A 20,655-nucleotide genomic window follows, 5' to 3' on the forward strand; every position below is an offset into this window, starting at 1 on the left:
TAATAAAGGCCCCAGTTCCCTCTTACAGTAGAGAAATGCTATCAAAACTCATCTAGAGTAATTTATAGCAATCTTTCTTGAAAATGTTAACTAAAGCTTCCACAGAACTAGGCCAAGCCATGGCTGGATTTCAGTGTCCAAGTCCTCTTGACCCTTGTAGCCACTGGCTGCCAACAGGACAACTTTCACAAGTGGTATCACATGGCAATAAAAACCAGACTGCTGGGGTCCATGGGTTTAAGGGTGCCTTCATTCTTAAATGCCCAGTGGCCACTGGTCTGAACACACAGGACACGTTGGCAGGTCTGCTGCCAGCCAGGCCCATGCCTAGGGTTGGGGGCTCAAAAAGAAGTTGTCCAGGACCCCATCATTCTCCAGGTCAGGTACATTCTTAGCAGGATTTGAGTCATAAAAGGCCATGATGGAGTCTACCAAGAAGTGCTCTACAGGGTGTCAGCAAGAGTGAGGGTAGAAGTGGGGTGGGGTGCCACTGTGGTAATGGGAGGTCTTACCAAGGTTGCCAAGTCTGTTTTGGAGCCAACGACTTGGAGTAGGACCCCGTAACCCCCTTGCCTGTTCTCACCTATCACTATGGACAGACACCTCTGATTCAGTGTCCTTATGACCACTTATACCCCAAACAAGAGGTGGCTCCTCACACACAGACATGGCATGTCATGAGCCTTTGAGCTTCACCTGACCTTTTCAACCAAGCTCCAAAGTCACTCTCTCTGCTGGCACAAAGACACAAAGGAGAGCAGACAAGCTAATGACTCATGGGGCTGCAGGGTCTGTATCTGGTCACACTGGTGAGCCTGGTTACTAGGGCTCTGTTGCTCAGCTCCCTGGGCTTAGTATCTGAATGAAATTCAGAAACAAACAGAAAGGGCAGACAGAAGCTGCCCCTGCTGGAACCTTTGTAGACACCTACGGCTCATTCTGGACCTCTCTAGACCCATGGCTGGCTACGTCAGGAAGGACTTACCTGTAGTCCCTGAGTGTGAGGTTGGTGTACCGCACAGTGTCATCCATGCTGCAGCTGACCAACTGCCCAGACTCATCCACGGTCATCCTGGACACCTGATTTGTGTGGCCTTTTCCAGAGAAGGAGTCATTCTCTCCTGTCTCTGAATCCCAGTAATGTAGGGTATGATTAAGGAGAAACCAGACCTCAGGCCTACGCTCTAAAGAGGCCTGACTAACCTTCATGGAGGCAGAAGATATTGTAGAAAGGACAGGAGCTATTCTCACAGATGGCCAACCTTGGGATTTCAGAGAGCTAAGGCAGTGTGAGCCAGGGAGGCAGCCTGGCTACTAGCCAAAGGACCAAGGCAATAAATCGCACAACCTATAAAAAGCATGTAAAGCCGGTCTGATGGATACAGGCAGACTTGTCTATGATGGTTATAACAGCTGACACACCTAGTGTCTAACAGTTCAAAATCTAACTTTCTAGGTGCTGATACAATGCCAGGAAGTTGCATGACATGTGGCAGTTGCAGTCAGAACACAGGCACATAAGAAATACTGTATAGTATTATAACCTAACCTCTGGACCGAAAGATACACATGAATTTCAGGTTTAAACTTGGGTCCCACTGCCAAGGTAGGTATTTCTATGTAAATACTCTGGAAATAAGAACAAGGATAACACACTTCTGGCCACAACAACTTCAGATTAGGGGTACTCTAACCATAGCATCACTGACTACTCCTGGAACAACCTTTAGGTGGGCTCCTGCAATGACCAGAGAGCACCATGTTTAGACAACAGTGTGACTCATGTGTCATTGCCCACTGCGTGTGAGCCACATGCTCATTTTGTATTTCCTGCATCAGTAGCTGAAGGTCTATGACTATCCCCAACTAAGCTGGCTGTGCCCCAGTGATCAAGTAACTACTGCCTAGGTGCTATTGGGTACCAGCCTGAGGGTGGGGGAGGGCCACCTGACAGGGACGATGTGTGGATGCTGAGCCTGAGGTGCTCAGGGAGAAGGTGTGGCTGAAATGCTTAAGAAAAAAGAATCTCATTTCAAGTAACCATCATCACTTCCATGGGAGGCTCAGTGTACATGAACTATTAGGGATGGAAATCAGAAGGACACAGTTCAAGTGAGTGAAGACAGTGCATAAGGGACATAGGCGGTGCTGATGGCCCTGGTTACAACTACAGGACACACTGGCCCTAAAGACTGCTTAGCCATCAGCTGTGATACTTTTCCTTCCTAGTGATAGAGAGTGGGTACCCACCCTTTCTAGGCTAGGGGATCTTCCTGGGTCTTCTGTGGGAGCCATGCTGTGAGGGTACTGGAACCGGCCTCCAGGAAGCCAGCAGCATGTGAATAAGAGGCCATCATGCAGACGCAGCCCCACAGTGGGAACACAAAACAGGAGACAGAGCATAAGCATGGCAGGCATGCCACTAATAGGTTACACACTCCCTAAAAAGTGTAAGTTACTGAGGGGAGGGGCAAAGAGAACCCAATCCCTCCTGAGTTCTGGTCCCAGCTTTGTTGTTAACAGGTTATGTGGTTTCGGGGAAAGCACATTGCTTCTCTGGGCTTCAGTTTCCCCATGTTTAAAACAAAGTGCCTCTGCTGAAGGGTCTCAAGTCCTGAATCCTAAGACTCAATGATTTCATTGCTGGTGATAGAAATGGACATAGTAAGGCACCAATATTTCAGAAAAAAGGAGCTCAAGTGCAGAGACAAACACTGTGTTAGGCTGAGCAGTAAGCAGGGCCAAGGGCTTTCTTTTGCCTGAGGATGGAAGAGGTCAAGGCACCAAGCGCAGACAGATGTATCAGGTCAGCCAGCTTAGTGAGTGCAGCTGGGGCTGGAGCCATCTGGCTGGCCTCGCTTCCAGCACCATGGGAACAGGAAAGTCCTCTCTTGCCAGTGCCTGTGCCAGCTCCCCAGTCAAAGGATATTGATATGTCCATCGTGGCTCCCAGAATAGATATAGGACTTGCCACCATTTCTGTGCACTGTCAGACACTGGATGGATTTACTGTGACCCTGAAAGAGAGACAACGGGTTGGGGTTAGCTGAGGTAGCATATCTTGTCCTCTGGCACTCAGCAGCTGAGCTGTGCTTGGACTGCAGCAGACACACTGTCCACAGATTAAGTCATGAGCCACAATCAGTCATCCATCTCCTTCCTAGTCAGCTTCTCTGACAAAACTATCACATGCTGCTTCCCTCAACACCTAAAACCTACCTGGGCTAAGGACAAGGTTTGTACCAAAGCCTAGGACTCAGGGACCTAAACCACTTGTAGAGGAAAACATTGCCCTGCTGCCACCCATGAGCACATCAGCTAGGACAGGATTACACACTGGAGGCCCTATGCTCTAGGGGTGACCACTAAGGCTCAAGTACTGGTTTTTCCTAGGACCCCTCCTCCCTACTGATGAAGCAGGTAATGTTGTTGGGTATACAGGACTCTGTAGAGGGGGGCGCTCTCACCTTCTCTATAATTGGCTCAGATGGTATGTCTCTCACATGTGTTCCACTCTAACCCTGGGTCCCCACTAGCCTCTGGTATTTTCCAGGAACATTTGAGGGATAGCTAACTGATCTGCTTCTTGCTTAGGGCTTTCTCCTTACATCTTTTCTCCTTGAGCCTCCATGGGTCTCTTTTGTTATCACAATATGGCATTTACCCTCAGAAAACAGTGACAGTCCTTGGTAAAATACACTATAACTCCTTAAGAGGCATGAGCCCAAGTTGTCTTCTGTTTGACCCAGCATGGGCCTTACAGGCAATCAGAAGACTTGCCTGGCCTGCTGAATGAAAACCTGTGCTCAGCAAGATTCCAGGGAGACCTGTGTGCTACTCGTTGCCTATGGCAACAGCCTTGCTTGAGAGACTTAAGATTTCAGTCCTCACTGCAATGTCTAGCTCTCTCTGGGCTGTATTGTTTAGCAAGCTAGCATTCTTGGGTGATTCTCACACACTCTTAAGCTTGAGAAACATGGGCTACAGAAAACACCACAAAGGCCAGCTCCAGAGACTCTGACAGAGCCCCTTTTAGCAACCAATAAGCCCTTTGCTATAAAGCTCCCAGGAAAGGCAGCCAGGTAGCCAGCCAGGACTAAGAATCACATTCTAGTCTCAAAACTTCTGGCTCACTAGAATAGTACATATTCTCTGTAGCCTGAGAGTAGCAGCTGCCACCTGACATGATCCATACAGTTGTACAGAGAAGCTGAGGTTAGGTTTCTCTGAGAACTTAAAAGACAGTGATACTCCTCGAGCTTGCCTGGCCAAGCAGCATTCTCAGAACCCTATGAGTCTAGCAGCATGGGTAGCCCACGGCAGTAGTCAGACCAAGATGCCCAGAAGGCAGACGACCAGAAACTGTTCATCCAGGTACAGGTACTAGTAGGAAACAGGTCTGCCTGATTTCTCACCATTGAAACCAGAGCACAGGAAAAAAAAAAAAAAGTGTCTGTCTCTGAGAGGTTCTGGCCTCCACAGGCACAATCTCCTAGCTGCAGGGTACCCATGTTCTACTCACACAGAACTGTGCTCTAGGACCCAAGACTAGAGAGGCTCCAAATCCTATCCTCAGGACCAGTGTCAAGATACCTTATGCTGAGGAGTCACTCAACGGGGTTGGAAGGGCTGAGGTCAGAAGGCCCCTTTCTTCGATACAATCTCGCCTACAGAATGGGGATTGTGATTCTGTATGTTTTGGCCCTCTAAAAAGCAGGCTGCACTAGTGAGAGAAGGGCTGGGCTGTAGGTTTCACTAGAGCAGCTTAAAATGAAAGCTTTGGAAATTGTCAGCAACCAGGATGGGGAACAAGGCATGGAGCTTGTATTGCTGGCTAGTTTTATGTCAACTTGACACAAGCTAAAGTCATCTGAAAAGAGGGAACCTCAATTAAGAAAATGCCTTGTGAGACTGGGCTATAGGTCACCCTGCAGGGCATTTTCTTAGTGGTTGATGGGGGAGGACACAGCCCATTGTAAAGTAGTGTTATCCCTGGGTTCATGGCCCTGGGTTCTATTAGAAAGCAGGCTGAGCAAGCCAGGAAACATCACCCCTCCATGGTTTCTGCATTACCTCCTCTTTCAGGTGCCTGCCCTGACTTTCTTTGATGATGAACAGCAAATATGGAAGTGTAAGCCAAATAAACCTTTCCTTCTCAAGTTGTTTTCAGTCATGGTGTTTCATCATGGCAATAGTAACTAACCCTAAGACAGTCTGGCTGTTGAAAACCTCCCTTAAAAATCACGGCTCAGTCATTAAAAGACCCTGGGAACTGTCAGAAGACAAGGTAAAGGTGATCCTGAAAGCTGTTCCTGCCCAACCTGGCTCCAGGTCTCCTGAGAGGCCGAAGCAGCGGGGGCAGTTGGAAGCAAAAGCCAGAGAAGCACAATGTAGCCTTTAAGCACCTGGCTCTAGTGAGCCCCACGGAGGGTTTGGAACCTCAAGTTATAGTCTGGCCAGGGTGGCCTTTTGGGCCTCAATTGGGGCCTTGTCCAACTTGGCAGCTTGTTCAACTTCATGCGCTGTGAACCCTAGGGCCTCTTTCACATTTATGCCCATTTTTTTTTTTTTTAAACTGTTTAGGCTTGTGGACTATGTATTTTCTGCATATTCTTCTCTTTTTATATAATTTATTCACTTTACATCCCGATTGTAGGCCCCTCCTACAATCATTTTCAAACTAAACCATGATCCAGATTACAGGCCATTTCCCTGCTGAACTCTTAACTGACCCAACCCTTTATTTATTCACCCCCTCCTTACCCTCCATGCTCTATAACCTGCCCTAACACTCAGAATGTTCCTGGGTTTTTTTCTGCAGTTGTGAGGTATACTCCAAGTCCTACCAGAAAGCCAAGCCACTCTAGCTTGGTAGTGACTTCTAGCAGGAAGTAGTGACTTCTTGCAGCAGAGAACAGTGGCCCAAAGCACCCATATTCCAACTGTGCATTGCTCACAGTACTTCTAGCGGGCTACTAATGCCCAAAAGTACCAACCTGATTTCTGCTAAAACTCCTAGGACTAAGGAAGCCTGACATCTCTCCTCCATCTGGCCATCCGTTTCCCCTTTCACAGTGAACCAAAGCAGTCTGTTTCCTATCCACACCACGCCTAGAACAAGGCTCACCTTGATGACCCGAAGGGGCTTGGTAGGGTTGTTCTTGTCCAGGTAATTGATGTATCCGGACAGAGAGATGCTGAGGAGGTGGTCCTTCTGCCATAGGCAGCCCAGCTGCTGGTCCAGAACATTGGAGCCCATAGGAAACGTGCTGACCACAGAGTTCACATTGACATCCCAAATCTTGGAGGTTTTATCTCCAGAAGCAGATAGCAAATGGGTGCTATCAGGACTCCAACTAATCTATTTCAACAAAAGCGTCACATGTCAGAGGATTTCAGAGCCACAAGAGCCCCAAAAGCACCTACCTATAGCTACCAAGAGAGAACAGGGAACCAAAGGAGGTGGTAGGATGGCCCCAGACCCCAAGGGTTCCTGCTCAGCCACTGGCTGTTCCCACTACCTGACTATGACCTTAAAGCTCTGTGTCCATGGCTCAACTCTTAGCTGTTTACATTAAATATTCATCTAGCTTCAAAAGCATCTTTGATGACTATCAACATAGAACTGGCCAAATTAAAGCCAGAAACTCAAGAAACATATTTATACTCACAGCATAAATTCCTCCATCATGGGCCTTGCTTCCTCCAAGGGCACACACCTTCTCTCCTGTCTTCCCATCATAAATGAATATCTTCAAGAAACAAACAAGTTATGTAGAAGCTGGTGTAGTGTGCTCTTAGCCTGCCATTTCCCCAGCAATTGTGGTTGTACAGCTGGAGCCTTGAGCATTCTTTGAAATGAAATGAGAGACTTATGTCTGCTGGGCTTTGGTGACACCCTGGGAAGCAGGAAACAGGACTATGGAACCTGCCTACATACAGCCTTCTTCCCTGCCCCAGCTCTTACCTGGCCATCAGCACTGGCTGTGGCAAATCTGTTTCCATCAGGAGAGAAACGCACACAGTTGACAAAGCGGCTGTGGTCCTATGGGAGAGAGGGTTGTCAACATTTGACAAAGCTCACAAAAGCTACTTATACTTAACACATGCACGCACTACCACAAACTAACATCAGTAAAATTCATCAGTCCACAGGAACAGTGCAGAGTGTAGAGAAATACCCAGGTAGTCCCTGATGGCAGTTAGCTCAGCATTCCTGCTCATGCCTGCTCACTGCTCTCTAGAAAGCCATTCTTCAACCAAGCCTGCTCCCTTAAAAAGTGCCTACTGAGGCATCCTCTTTCCTTTGGGGCCCCAGACAGCTTATGTACTAGATTGTTGGGCTCTGAGATAGCCACATGAGGCACCTACCTTGTTAGGCCTAGTTAATTCTGGGAGTGTTTATTGAGGAGCAAATGATTTTTAAAAAGAAATCAAGCAGTGGCTGTGCCTTTTAATCAGGACTAAGTCTGAGACCAAGGTCTAAAGAAGGCCAAGGCAGTTCCAGTCTTCGGAAGCAGAGCCACCAAAGGCCCCTGCTCTAACTATGCAGTCTCCTTGATTGTGTCTGTATGTGTTTGCTGTTCTGCTCTCTTGGTTACTCTCTCACATCTTTCACCTCTTTCAGAGGCTTGTATCTTTATCTGCTTAACTGTAATTTCTCAGTATACATAACTCACCACACTGCATGAAGTCAAAGCCTTCCCAAGTCAGGGTCTCAGAAGCACTACACACTTCTAGCTTTGCAACTGTTGTAATCTGTTCACAGCAAGTTTAGTGTAGACTCTTTACAGCACAGCATGAGGCCCAAAGAAGTGGGTAACTCGAGCTGCACCAGTTGTAAAATTCCAGGCTCCAGTTTCTTGTCCAGCACTGCCTTGCCTACACTGGCAGGCTTGGGCATGCCCTGGCCAAGAGCCACCCTAGTGGGTCAAAGCCTTAACTCCTCAGACTGATCTGCCACCCATTCTGACATCCATCTCTGGGTACAAAGAGTCTGCTACCAAAAGAGCCTGTGCTCCATATCCACTAGCTGTGTGGTCAAAGATGACTGAAACAATATCTCAGAGCCAAAACATTTACTGATCACTGTGGGGTGGGGGTTGGGAGAATACACACCTTCTTTGGGTCAAGGTCAAATAAGGCAGAAGAGGTACTGATATAGTCACAGCTGAACCAGAAGTATCCAGCTTACTGCCCTTTAATCCCACCCCCAGCACGAGGGCCTCACACTGGTTCCTGGAATCCCTACTCTGCCTACTCCACAGAAAGAAAGCAAAGGAGCCACAGCGGTGTCAGCTCACTCCTGGATCCCTCTATTTGGATGGGGTACTAGAGCACTCTAGAATTCAGAGGCAAAAGTGCCCATCAAGAGAGCAGCAATCTGGAGACCAGAGGGTGGATCAGGGTACCAACCTGTCACTGTGTGAAAAGAACATTAGCTACCATTGTGGGCCTCTCTTAAAAAACACAACCTGGCAGGGGTAAGGTTGTGTGCTGTAGAGACCACACAGGTCTAGGTGACAGAGCCTACAAAAACCCATTTGGAGACTTAGCCCATCATTCCTTCTTGCAACTCAGCCAGGCACCAGGATGTACATGGGCAGGAGACATGTCTGCTCCCGAAATAGACCCTGTGCAGGCAGGGAATAGCCAACAGCAGTCCACTAGCCAAAGAAAACGAGGGCTAAGAATAGCATTTCCCATAGGGAGGACCCAGCAGTGTAGAAGAGGAGTGTGGAAAATGCAGAGGTTCAGCCACCTCACATAACTGCCTGAACCCTGCTGTTTACTGAGCCAGACAAGATTTCTGGTCCCTGGCTCAGCTGACAAGATGAGTCACATTCAGACTTACATGTTCAGTTTCCAATTTCCCCATGTAAAATGGGGAACAAAATTTGACTGCTTGTTAGCCAGCACTCAGTGAACTTGGGTATAGGCTATGTCAGTGAGTTCCTCAAAAGGCCTACACCCCCACCCTCATCTCGTCACCAAGAAAACAAGATTCAAGTAGACATTCAAATCTATACTACTGTCAGGGATTCAGGTGCTCCTGGGCTCCTGATGGCCTGACTCTGTCATGGACATACTTACTATCTGGGCCTCATTACTACCTCATTAAGGGCTCTCTATAGAAGCCCTCCTAAATTCCCACTAGTCTCTAAAAGGGTCCTCTGAGTAGGTGCTCTCTACAGTTGTTTACAGATGATGGCAGAGCCTTGCTCCAAACTCCATAAGGTCTCTCCTCTGTGATTCACGTATAGGGAACTGCCAGACTCAAAAGAACATTCCTATGTTCACTAACACCTTAAGTACCACTGGGTCTGCCCAAGCATTGCATGCAGAGAAGGTAAATCTGTAACCAAAGTAAGCAGCTTTTCCAGTAAGGGCAAAGCGTTGCCCTTTTCATGAAGAAGTGATCCAGTGTATTCAACATGCCTTTGGCTGGTCACCCTGGGGAATGGTGACCAGGGCTCAGTGTTTGTCTTTGCAGTTGGCAGATCTGATACTCATCAATAGCTTTAGACAGATCAGCCTTAGCAAAGAGAAGTCTATTCTGTCAATCCCACGCAAAACCTCCATCTCTGACACCATGGCCGCTTCCTTTGTTCATGGGCTCATTGGAATATGACAGGGATGACCAGCAGTAAGAGGTTATCCATGGTCTCTCCTATGACCCTGGACCCTCCCAAGGTTACCTACCACATCTAAAAAACACAGTGGGTGGGACAGGTAGTGCTTTGGGCCTATTCCAGGAAAAAGGTTTCTCCACCCTACCTTCAAACATGGACAATACCCAAGTGTGGCAGTAGAGAGGCCTGGAAGGCACAGGTAAGTCTATGGGTGAACCTGGGCTCACTTCAGAACAGCTCAAGTTTATGCCCTGCTCTTAGCAATGACGTGACATGATCTCCAAACTTGGATGAAGAGGCTGGATATGATCTCCGCATATCAGATCCTACTTATCTTTCCCTAAGCTACTATTTACCTTCTGAGTCTGGCACATCACAAGTTGATTTTACCACATACCACACAGAATTCCTAACAACTACTTTCTGAGGCAGCAGCTTGAACTCATCTCTCAACTATGCCCTGTCCCATCCATATACTATGGGCCTTCTCTCTTATATGTCAGCTGGGCTTTAGGTGGGAAAATGAACACTCCCTACGGTCCAGAGGCACACTTAGCTGGATGGAAGGCAGTAGAACTACCTAGTTCTGTGCCAGGTAACACTTAGGTCTCTGCTCCTTGGTCCAAAGCCCTTTCTTTGGAAAGCCTTTATTCAGGATCCAGTATAGTGGCTTCATGGACTTAAACATAGATGGTGGCACTCACCTAGCAACAGGCCAGCTGGGGTGTAGGGGACTGTGTATCAGGAAAGAAAACAGAGACAGCTGGGGTCCCAGTGAGCCCACACAGAAAATGATAGAGAGTAAGGCATGAGCTCCTTGCCAACAACAAACCGTGACTCCATAGCTCCATTAAATGCTCTTCAGTTGCTCTGTGATCTTTCTACACAAGTCTAATCCACATGTGCAACAGAAAGGATCACTCCTGCCACAGGAAAGGGATCCCAGCTCCCAAACCGCTCAGACCAAAGCCAAGAATCCAAACAGTGTGTTGTGGGAGGCCTGGGGAAGGCAGACAGCATCACTAGAAAATGGCAGGACAGCCTCTGGTTGCTGCAGAAACCTCATGATCTTCCCTCTCCCAAGACCAGAATCCAGGAACTGGCTGGTTCAGCAGTCCTTAGCTAGTAGCCTCAGGGGCATCTCACTCTTGCTTAAAACTCCACTCTCAGAACAGCCAAGCAGCTACTACCTATCAACGGTAGCTGCAGCAGACCAGGATGAGAGCTACTGGAGGTTAAGAAGAGCTTGGATCAGCAAACCTGCTGGACACACAGGCCTCACTTGGCTTCCCAGGGATGAAATAGAGCCTGCTTCACTACAAAGAGGAAATCCCTAGATAGCCATCTGTACCCCCAAGCCAAGACCTGTTTATGGAAACTGCCTTCTTCACGAGTCCTGCCTTTGCTCCTGCCAGGGATGCTATGCCTACTATTTATGTCATGCTACTAAAATACTAAAATTAACAGTTCTCCTCAGCAAGCTACTTTAAGGATATTATCTCATTTAATCTCCAATGAGGTATGAACACTGGAACTACTGACATTACTTAAGAATTAGTCTGAAGACATTGGAGAAGCCTCAAACTCAACTACCTCCAAGGACAGAAGACATACCTTTTCTGATTAAACAGTCACTCCATCTCTATTACCAGAACTAGTACTGGCTGCTTTGTTCACAGTCTGTAGGAAAGAGTCACTGAGAAAGCTAGGGCAAGCAAAGAAGCTGCAAGAACTGCCCAGGTCACAGAGCCCTCACCCCATCACTTGTCTTCACGCAAGAATGCCAGCCTGAGCACTGGAACAGTGACAGAGCCATGAGCACTACCAGTTGTACCTCAGACAAGGCACCATAGATCACCATTACATGATGGAGAATAGGAGGTGGATGAGCCTATTACTTGGCCAAGCCAGAGAAACTGCAGAGCAGGAATCCCAAGCAATGCTCCTTAAAGAACAGGCTGAGCACTTGGCTCTTCCTATCACATTCCACACTGGGAAATCTTTACTCCCACAGCCTCTACATGGAGGTATCCTATGGGCCAGCCCAGATGTCCTGAAGGCAGATCTTTGGCTAATTTGGTGGCTCAGCAAGGTCAGCTCAACACAGCTAAATACAGTGGCATTTCACTACCCTCATACTTTGTACACTCACATTATCTCAAGACATACCTTAGAGGCCAGCCTGGGATCTCAGATTGTGAGGGCTGGGAACGGGAACTCCATCGCTATATATTTTCTCCACTGAATCTGCTTCCTATACATTACAGCACTTAGAATATACACTGTTCCTTCCTGTATCCATATCTAACCATGTCTACTCAGGCCCTAGAGTCTCATAAACAAACCACAAAGTTCACCCAAAGAGAAGAAAGCCCACTTACGCCAATTGTAAACTTGAACTTGAATGGGGGGCCTTCGAAGAATGCAGCACAGTTATCATCACTCCCTGTTGCTAGTCGGTAGGGCCTGCTCTGCTTGATGTCCACACTGTTGATGACTTTGTTGTGTCCTGTAATCTCACCCACAGAAGAACCACTGTCCCATAAGAAGACAGCTCCAAACCTTTCCCCAATCAGGGTCAAGGAGTGAGAAATAAGAAAAAACAAAAAAGAAAAAAAAAAAAAATCAATCCCAGAAGGACAATGGGAAAAACCCAATGGCAGTTACTGAAGCATAGGCTGGTAGTGTATATTGCATGTCTACCTCAGGATGCTCTAGAAACAAATATCCTAAGAACTGATTTGGGTCTTTCAAACCCTATGTCCAAAGTGTACCAGAACAGATGGAGCCCATGTGAGAAAGGGGTTGGTTGTCCCTGTGTGAATGGCCCAGTGTAAGCACCTCCCACATGGATGGTGCTATAGGAAGAAGCACTGGGGAACATCTTTCTGGTCTAATCAATTCCTAAGTTCCTTTGGCAAGGCCAGGCAATAGGCAAGTTGCTATCTCCTAGTGGAAAGGAGATGGCCAACTCTGTGCTGGAACCCATGACAACTGCCATAGCTACTACTTGCTCCTAATGAGAAAACCTGGGCTACAGCTATCAGGCTACTGGTCACTAAACATCCCCAACAGGAAATGCTCACTTATTTGTTGTGCACAGAAAACTTCAGGGTATGGGTCCATCTAGAAAAAACAAAAAAACAAAAAAACAAGCCCAGCCCTTCCTGCAGCTTCCAGGGATAAAGTAACACACCTATCACCTGGCCCTTTCTTGCTGCCTCGGATGCAGGAACTACTACTAGAGTCCAGAGTTCCAGGAGGTACAGGGCTCAGGACAGCAGAGTGTGGGAAGAGATGACATTCTGCCTTGGTGGAGTGTGATGTAATCTCCCTAAAACAAGACAAACTGACCCTAAAGAAATCAGTCAGTGGCTCCAACTACACATTACTAGGAAAGAAGGAGCACTGGTATCCTTCTGCAGCCTCTTCCTTCTACAAAGAGAGGGCAGAGCATGAGAATGGGAGTGGGAGCAAGGAGGGGCTGAGGCAAACAACTCACTTCTCCCTTCCTTCCCCGACCACGGCGATCCTCTTACTGTCTTCAGTCCAGGCAATATCTTTGATCTTCCCAGCGAAAGGCTGGTACTCATACTTCAGAAGGTGCTCCTTCTGTGTTGTATCCCAGATCCTTAGCTTCCCAGAGACATCTGCAGGACAGGACAGGGGTGGAAGGGCCACATTACACCACTAGCAAGGGAAGCATGGCTATCGCACCTTCAGCACCAGCTCCATTTCTTTTGGCCCAGATCCAACAGGTGCTGCCTCCACATAGCTGTCACAGTACCCTTGTGTTCCACTCTGGCCAGCAAACCTTCCGCAGGAAGTAGAAAAAGCCCAGGGATGGCCAAACCCCAGCACACCAGGAAGCAGTTTCCTGTATGACTTGCAGACAATCCAATCTCCACAACACTTGGACTAAAACCTCCATTTCTCATGTACAACAATGTTACAGGGCCTGCATCTCCTGTCCAGTGTAGCTGAGAACATGTGATGCTATGATGGCCTGTGGCCCTTTGCACCACATAAGCCTTGCTCTCAAAGGCAGATCTGCAATCCCAGTCTCCTGAACATTTGTCCCTCCTCCCCATGTGTGAGAGCTGGGGCTGAGTAAGAACTTCTGTGAGATAGATGAGGTGGGTGGTACAAAGAAAGAACACAGACCGTGGTGCAGGGTGTTCCCACTGGAATGCTGCCAGCAGACTGTAAAGAAAGGAATACTTGGGGCCCCACCCACCTCTTCCCAAATTAGTACTGTGCCTGTGCCATGGGAAGAAATGGGAGTGCTTTACCTAACTCTTCAGGCTTACAAAGCTCACACGGCCTCCAAGAAGGCAACAGCAGATAGCTTTGCCTAAGGATGCCAGACCACTTTCCTGAGGATGCTGACATCACTTTCTGGGCTAAGCAGAGGTGATAGACAGCAAATGCAGCAGCCAGCAACCAGGCCTTGTTAGTCAAGTGTTCAGGAACCAAATCTATCTCTGCTGGATACAGGCTTCCTGAACCTCATCAGGACCTCATGCATGGGCCCTCTGTAAAAGTATTACCTAAAGGGCCAGCTCATGGGGTTGCTTAGAGAAGCCACATATGTGAAGTCTCAGGCTAGTCCTGGGGTGCAGTCAGTCCTTGCTCTAAGTGAACTGTGAACCAAGGCTCTGCACACTAGAGACCCTACTACATGCAAACATAGGGCCAACATCTAGACCAGTGGTTCTCAATCTTCCTAATGCTGAGATCATTTAATACAGTTCCTCATGTTGTGCTGACCCGCAACTATACCATTATTTTGTTGCTACTTCATAACTGTAATTTTGCTATTGTTTTGAATGGAAATGTAAATATCTGTGTTTTCCAATGGTCTCAGGTGACCCCTGTACAAGGGTTGTTTGACCCCTAAGTTGAGAACCGCTGGACTAGAACCAGTAGAGTCATGAGACTCAAAATACAGTTCCTATATGATGTCCAGCTGGGGACCATGTAAGAGGGAACACCAATTCCTAGGAGCAGAAGACAAGTTAGGTGGTGTTATGCTAGAAAGCCCCCAGCCCCATCATCTGTGGATGAAGTCCAGAAAGACAGCAGGCATGTTTCAGAAAAAATGGAGACCTGGTTGGTTAGTCACTGAAACAAGGATAGCAAGGAAAGGATGAAGGCAGCAGTATGAGGAGCCATGTGTGTAGGAAAGGCACTGCCCCCTCCCCCATCTAGAGAGGTAATCTACACATACATAGGCAATCCTATACATATGCACACACATGTATGCATATACATTCATGAGTAAAAATGTACACAGGTACCACACAGACACATACTCATGTATACATGCATACTAACTCAAGTGCACAGGACAAGGTCCCTCCCTATCAGGGCCCACTGTTCCCTGGAAAAGAAAATAAGGACAGAATGGAAGGTGTTCTTCCCTTTCAGGTAGTGTAGGACCCAGCTTATCCAACCCCTTGTTGATTGACCTGCTGTCATTCTGCATGTAGTTCTCCCCTCTATCCTTCAACTGGCATCCAGCTATTTATGTACTACCTCTGCTACCACACCAATAGCCTCTCCCTCTGGCCTATCTTCACCCTTTGTAGAAGCAAGTAGAACAGGTAAAGAGATAGAAGAAGCCTGGAGAGCAATTCCAAGGCCTCAACCTATCAGGGTAGACCCCAACAGTCATCAAACCTGAGTTGGGGAGAGTAGTTATCCAAAAAGACCAAATAGTTGAGAATGTAGCAAGACCATTTTAAATGATCTGTTGGTCTGTACAACCCCAGGAAGAAAAACTGCCCAGTGCAGTGTGACATCAAGGATGGGCAGAATTCTAGGCAAACTCATGTTCACAATTAGACAGGGAGCAGAGCCAATGGAGCAGCCATTCTTTTGAGTCTGCATCACCCCTCAACCTGACACATATAGTGCTGGGAGCACAAAGCTGCTCATCAAATGCCATGGGGCTTGAAGAGGGAGGAGGAGAGCTTGAGTAGAGTGGCTTTTATTCCAGCCTGTGGAACTCTCCTCCCTGTGGTACACTTCCACTTAGGTCAAATCAGGCACCCTGACTTGTAGCCTCTTCTACATTCCTTTCTGGGTATGAAGAAAAGTAAGACTGCCCTAGAAATAACTCCTATGATCAGAAGGCCTTCCCAGAGGCACAGACCGCTCATGTAGTTAGTATTCCTGCCAGAAGGTTCTATCGTTCAGCAGCTGTTGGCCAGATATACTGACAGCATCTGCAGATTTCAAAGAAACACAGGCCCCGGGTGGGAGTGAGATGTAGGTTTCAGGGTACTGGGATCCAACCCTGCTGGGCACACCAGTTAGGAGCTAACCTACCCATGACTGCACAGCCTTTCCTAAGCTTCCCCAACCCCTCCCTTGCTTCAAACATGCAACACTATTTTTAGCCCAGGGCCTTCATGTGCACAGCAAATGTCCCACTGTTACCCTTAACAATCACTTTGCTCTCCTCAAAGAAGTACACTGGCAATGTGAAAATGTGGCCACCTGACAAGCTCCCTTCATTCTACCAGCAAACCAATGTCCCCTTTTGTGAACTGTTCTTTGTCACATCCTCTGCATCAGCCTTCTACATAGATTCTGTATTCATTCTGAAGGCCATCAAATATCTGTCCCGTTCAACAGCCCCATGGGGTCAGTGAGGTCAGGTCTAGGCCCACAGGCTCTCAGATGGGAATGGCAAAGTAGGAGCTGTGCCAAGCTGGGTGGCTGCCCTTACTAGCAACCTTCCTCTCTTAATAGATTTCTCAGAGCACTCCACTGTGTTAAACATAATTCTAAAAGGCATCCCAGCCAAATCCTAGGGCTTAAATGAAAAGACATTTTGCTGGCAGGGTCAGAAGTAAAAAAAAAAAAAAAAATCTACAAGGTTACAACAAATCATGGGATCTGAGCTACTTGTACAGAGTCGAAGTTATCTAAACAGAAAACCAGTAAGTGCCCTATAATGTGTCAGATTGCCAGCCTAGCCCTTCACTATTATGTTAGCAACATAACCACTGTCTTGCTTCTGTTACCACAGGGCCCTTTCCCTTAACTGTGTCCTTGTTTCACTGATAGCTGCCATGGTCATCTGTAGCAGGTCATGTGCTACTAAGTACCAAACACACATCACCTTGGATCCTCAACCCATGGAGGAGTTATCTGCAGTCCCAGTTCACAGAAAGAACTGAAGGTCCAAGAACATAAATTACCATAAGGAATGTACATCCAGTAAGGGGTGAGCTGGAGACCCTCCCAGCCCTGCAGCTTGCCATCTCCTAGACAATCTGCCTTAGGGTACAGGCACACACCACCAACAGTGTGAGGGCAGTGCAGATAAAGATGGCCACAGTACCTAAAAATCTTGGTCATCCCTGTTGTGGCTAAGTGTCTGGGCTCTCAGTCCTAGCCATTGCTCAGTTACACTTTCCTCCTATTACTGGAAACAGAGATAAGTAAGCAGGCCATTAATTGTTTATTGGCTATCTGAAAGAAAAACTGAATGAATGATTCAAGTACATAAATGAATGAGATGCAAAATGCACATTCAATCTATCTTCTCTGCTTCTTATCTGTAAATGGTTAAATTCTAGAGTGTAAGCTACCACAATTGCCTGTCCCATCTGCCACAGTCCCCTACTGAGCCACACAAAGGCCCAGGCTGGAGGGCATAAAGGCCAGGTCTCACACATAATGCCAGCACTGGTGGCAAGGCTGGCTGGAAAGGAGCATCAGTGGATTGACACAAAATAGCCATTGCATGCCCAGGCTGAGCTCCAACAACACAGTGCAGATACCCAAGGGCCTCCCAGAAGTGTTTCTGCTGACCTCCAGCTAGAACACTGAAAACTACATAGAGTCCATTATAGATCGGAAATGGGTACTTTGGGGGTTTATAGTTTCCTCCTCACTTTAGCTAAAGCTAATCAATGTTGCTTTCCTTATCCGTAACCATCCCCCAACCCCATTCCCAATTGCCACATGTGTTCAGGAATGGTACTCATAATTACCTCCAGAAGCAATGTAGAACCCGCTGGGTGCATACTTGGCCACTACAACCTGATGGGCATGTTCTGTGTAGATGTCAGCAATAGCAGGGTTCTGTAGGGGAGAAAAGTAAAGGCTGAATGTAAGGAATATACAAGGCACCAACTGCTGCTAGCTCCCCAACCCAAGACCAGAGCAAGAACACACAAAGTTTAACATCAGACCATCACAGACGAAGTCCTAGAAAGATACCTACCTGTCCATCCACTGAAGCCCATTTGGCTTCTTTGGGTGAGATAATCTCAAGTTTTTGCTGGCTTGCTTTTATATACTTCCCATAATGAACATGAGGATTCCTTACACCTTTCCATAGCACAGATCAAAAGCAGCTGGACTTTGAGGAAAGAATGAGAGCAGAAGCTGGGGCTAGAAACCTCTCTACTCCTCAGCAATGAGGTTTTGGATATGTAGTTTATAAAAGTAGATCCCTGTTTATTCACTCCCAATCCCCCCTGACAAGTATGCACATCCACGGAGTCTCGCAGCACAGTCATAGATGCTTCCCAGTCTCTCAGTAGTTAAGCGAACTTTCTGGAAGGAATAAAAATGAGGTTGTCTATCCTGATTCCTGCTGTCAGCTTTCTCCCACCAGTACTCTCTGGGAAAGGAGGCAGCTTCCCAGACTCAAGGCTGAGATCACAGTAGGGGGAGAGGGTCAGGTGGTAAGATTTTTCCCAAAGCCCTGGCTGTCTACCTAAGACCCTACAGGTTTGTTCATTCCCGGCCAAGGGATCTCATTCTATAGACCGAGACCACCACCTTCAGCCAGCCACTATAGCCACCTTCTGGCACTTCTGAGTAATCTCACTTCTCTGTGCATGCTGGTCCCTTGGCCAGCACAGGTGCCTGCCTGCCACCACCACTCATCTTAAGCATCTCCTCTACACCCTCCCTACAAAATTTGCCAAGCTACTTTACAGCACTTCTGTACCTTTAAAGCAATTACCACATCCCCGAGGGGGCTGCATGGAAAGCTGAGCACCCCACCTCTCCACACAGCCTATCTGCAAACCCTTAACACGCCTGTCCTTCTGTGTTGTCATTTCTGTGACCTGCTTCATATGACATCCCATAAGCCATCACAGCACTTAGCAAATAATCTGCTAACTGCATGAAATGAAGTGGCAGGGTAGGATGGGAGCGACGATGGACTACTGACAAGTCTTCCTTTTTCATCTAAATCTTAACAGAGCATTTCTTTGTCTCCTAAGTTAGCCCATTCAGAATAAGCAGGTACCAACAAAATAAAAAAGTGTGAGAATCCAAATAGGATATTGAATGTTAAGTCAGCATGTGAACAACCGTTTAATAGCATTCATCTTTTAGGAATGAAAATCAAAACTACCATACCTACAGGAACCGATGAGACCAAAGACACCAGCTGCTAATGAGAATGGACAGATACTGGAAGCATAGTGACGCAGTTGGAAAATAGCTCGGTAGTTACTTCATATAGGATAGTGAGGTGGCTCGACAGATAAAGTAACCTGAGTTCAAACCCTGGAACCCACATAAAGGTGGAAGGAGAGAACTGACTCCGAAGTTATTCTGACCTTCACACATGTTTCACACATGTCCCAAAATGATAAAAAATAAATTGAAAAAGAAAAGAAAGTTAAACATGCATCAAGGAAATTATCTCATTCTTGAAATACTTCACTAGAGGAAACAAAATCCTGTGTCCATAAAGGCCACCCTGGAAGCCTTACGAAGGGGGCTGCAAACTGGGAACAACCCAGATGCCATCAGCAGAACAAAACTAGGTATGCTATATATCCATTCACCCTCAACACAACACCATTCAACCACAAAATTGACCAAACTACTAACACCTACCCAGTTGGACAGCTAATGAACCAGTCGTGAAGACCCAGGAGAGACTACACACTGCTGACTCCTGTCACAGAGTAACTCCCATTAAAATGGATCAGGAACTGCTAAGGCCGAAGCATGCCTGGGAGGAGCCAGGGGGCATTCTGGAATGCTGGGAGTGTTGCTATGATTATAGGACTAGTCAGGTCAAGCTGTGTAATCGAAGCATACCTCACCAAGCAGTAAGGCAAAACCCCTCTTGCTCCGATCAGCTCATGCTTCACAGTTTGACCAACCCCTTCCTTCATGGCATTTGGCACATGGAAAGCTGGTTCTGACACACTCATCCATACCCACAGCTGACAGAGCCTCTTGCAGGCTGTGAACACTGTGTGACCTTCTAGGCTGCATTGCCTTCCAATGGTAGGAAGCAAGTCAGCAGAAAAGGGCACCCCAAAATGGAGGAAGAAGCAGAGGCCAAGGGACTAAGATCTGCTCCTAACATTCCTGACCCTAAATGGTCAGGGCGTTTGCAGAGGGCATCTGCAGAGGGTTTGTAAAACTCCAAAGGGCACAAAATCCCGCCTAAGCTGGATGAATCATTCACTCTCTCTCTCACTCACTCACGCACTTTCGTTTGTATTCTGAATACAACTGGGTCAAAAGACTCCAAATTATAGATAATGACTTCCATCTGAGTCAGCAGCCTCCTCCCCTCCCTTCTAGGCTCACAGCAGGCACCGTTACTAGTGCCAGGAGGATGGCTTCCCTGCCCCAGGCTACTCTGTGTACCACTGCAGAAGGCTCAGTCTAGGCCAGAAGACACCCAGAGTGATTACACACCCTTACCCCTATCCTACAAGCATCCCCTTCTCAGCTTCCTCCTTACGGTGAGCAGCTTATTTAAAGAAACAACTTCAGGAACATGGCATATGGCTACCTGTGTGCAGGGCCCACTGCTCTAGTTGGGCCTGGGGTCACCATTTATAACAGCCTCCACATGGTGACACTCCTCACCCTAGACTTTCTTTTTTACACTACTACTGCAAAGGGGATGGGGTCAGGATCCAGGCACCAGGTCAGAAGCCACAAGATTACTGGGAGAAAGCAGAAAAGTGCTACCTCACATCATGGATAACGTGTGGGGTTCTCCTAGGCTCTCTAT

General features: G+C 47.4%; 1 protein-coding gene across 1 annotated transcript in view; it reads right to left on the reverse strand.

Moving 5' to 3' along the window:
* Wdr1 (WD repeat domain 1) overlaps nt 1–20,655 on the reverse strand; it is a 34,302-nt gene that overhangs the window by 6,702 nt on the left and 6,945 nt on the right. The window contains exons 3-10 of the mRNA XM_055624086.1: nt 17,642–17,732; nt 13,135–13,282; nt 12,014–12,194; nt 6,968–7,045; nt 6,672–6,752; nt 6,128–6,361; nt 2,928–3,017; nt 986–1,140 (exon numbers count right to left, since the gene is read on the reverse strand). Of these exons, the coding sequence (XP_055480061.1) occupies nt 986–1,140; nt 2,928–3,017; nt 6,128–6,361; nt 6,672–6,752; nt 6,968–7,045; nt 12,014–12,194; nt 13,135–13,282; nt 17,642–17,732 (1,058 nt within the window). The remainder of the gene's footprint in view (nt 1–985; nt 1,141–2,927; nt 3,018–6,127; nt 6,362–6,671; nt 6,753–6,967; nt 7,046–12,013; nt 12,195–13,134; nt 13,283–17,641; nt 17,733–20,655) is intronic.

The sequence above is a fragment of the Psammomys obesus genome, unplaced genomic scaffold (genome assembly GCF_907164565.1).
Source record: "Psammomys obesus unplaced genomic scaffold, mPsaObe1.curated_primary_1811, whole genome shotgun sequence".
Lineage (NCBI taxonomy): Eukaryota > Metazoa > Chordata > Mammalia > Rodentia > Muridae > Psammomys > Psammomys obesus.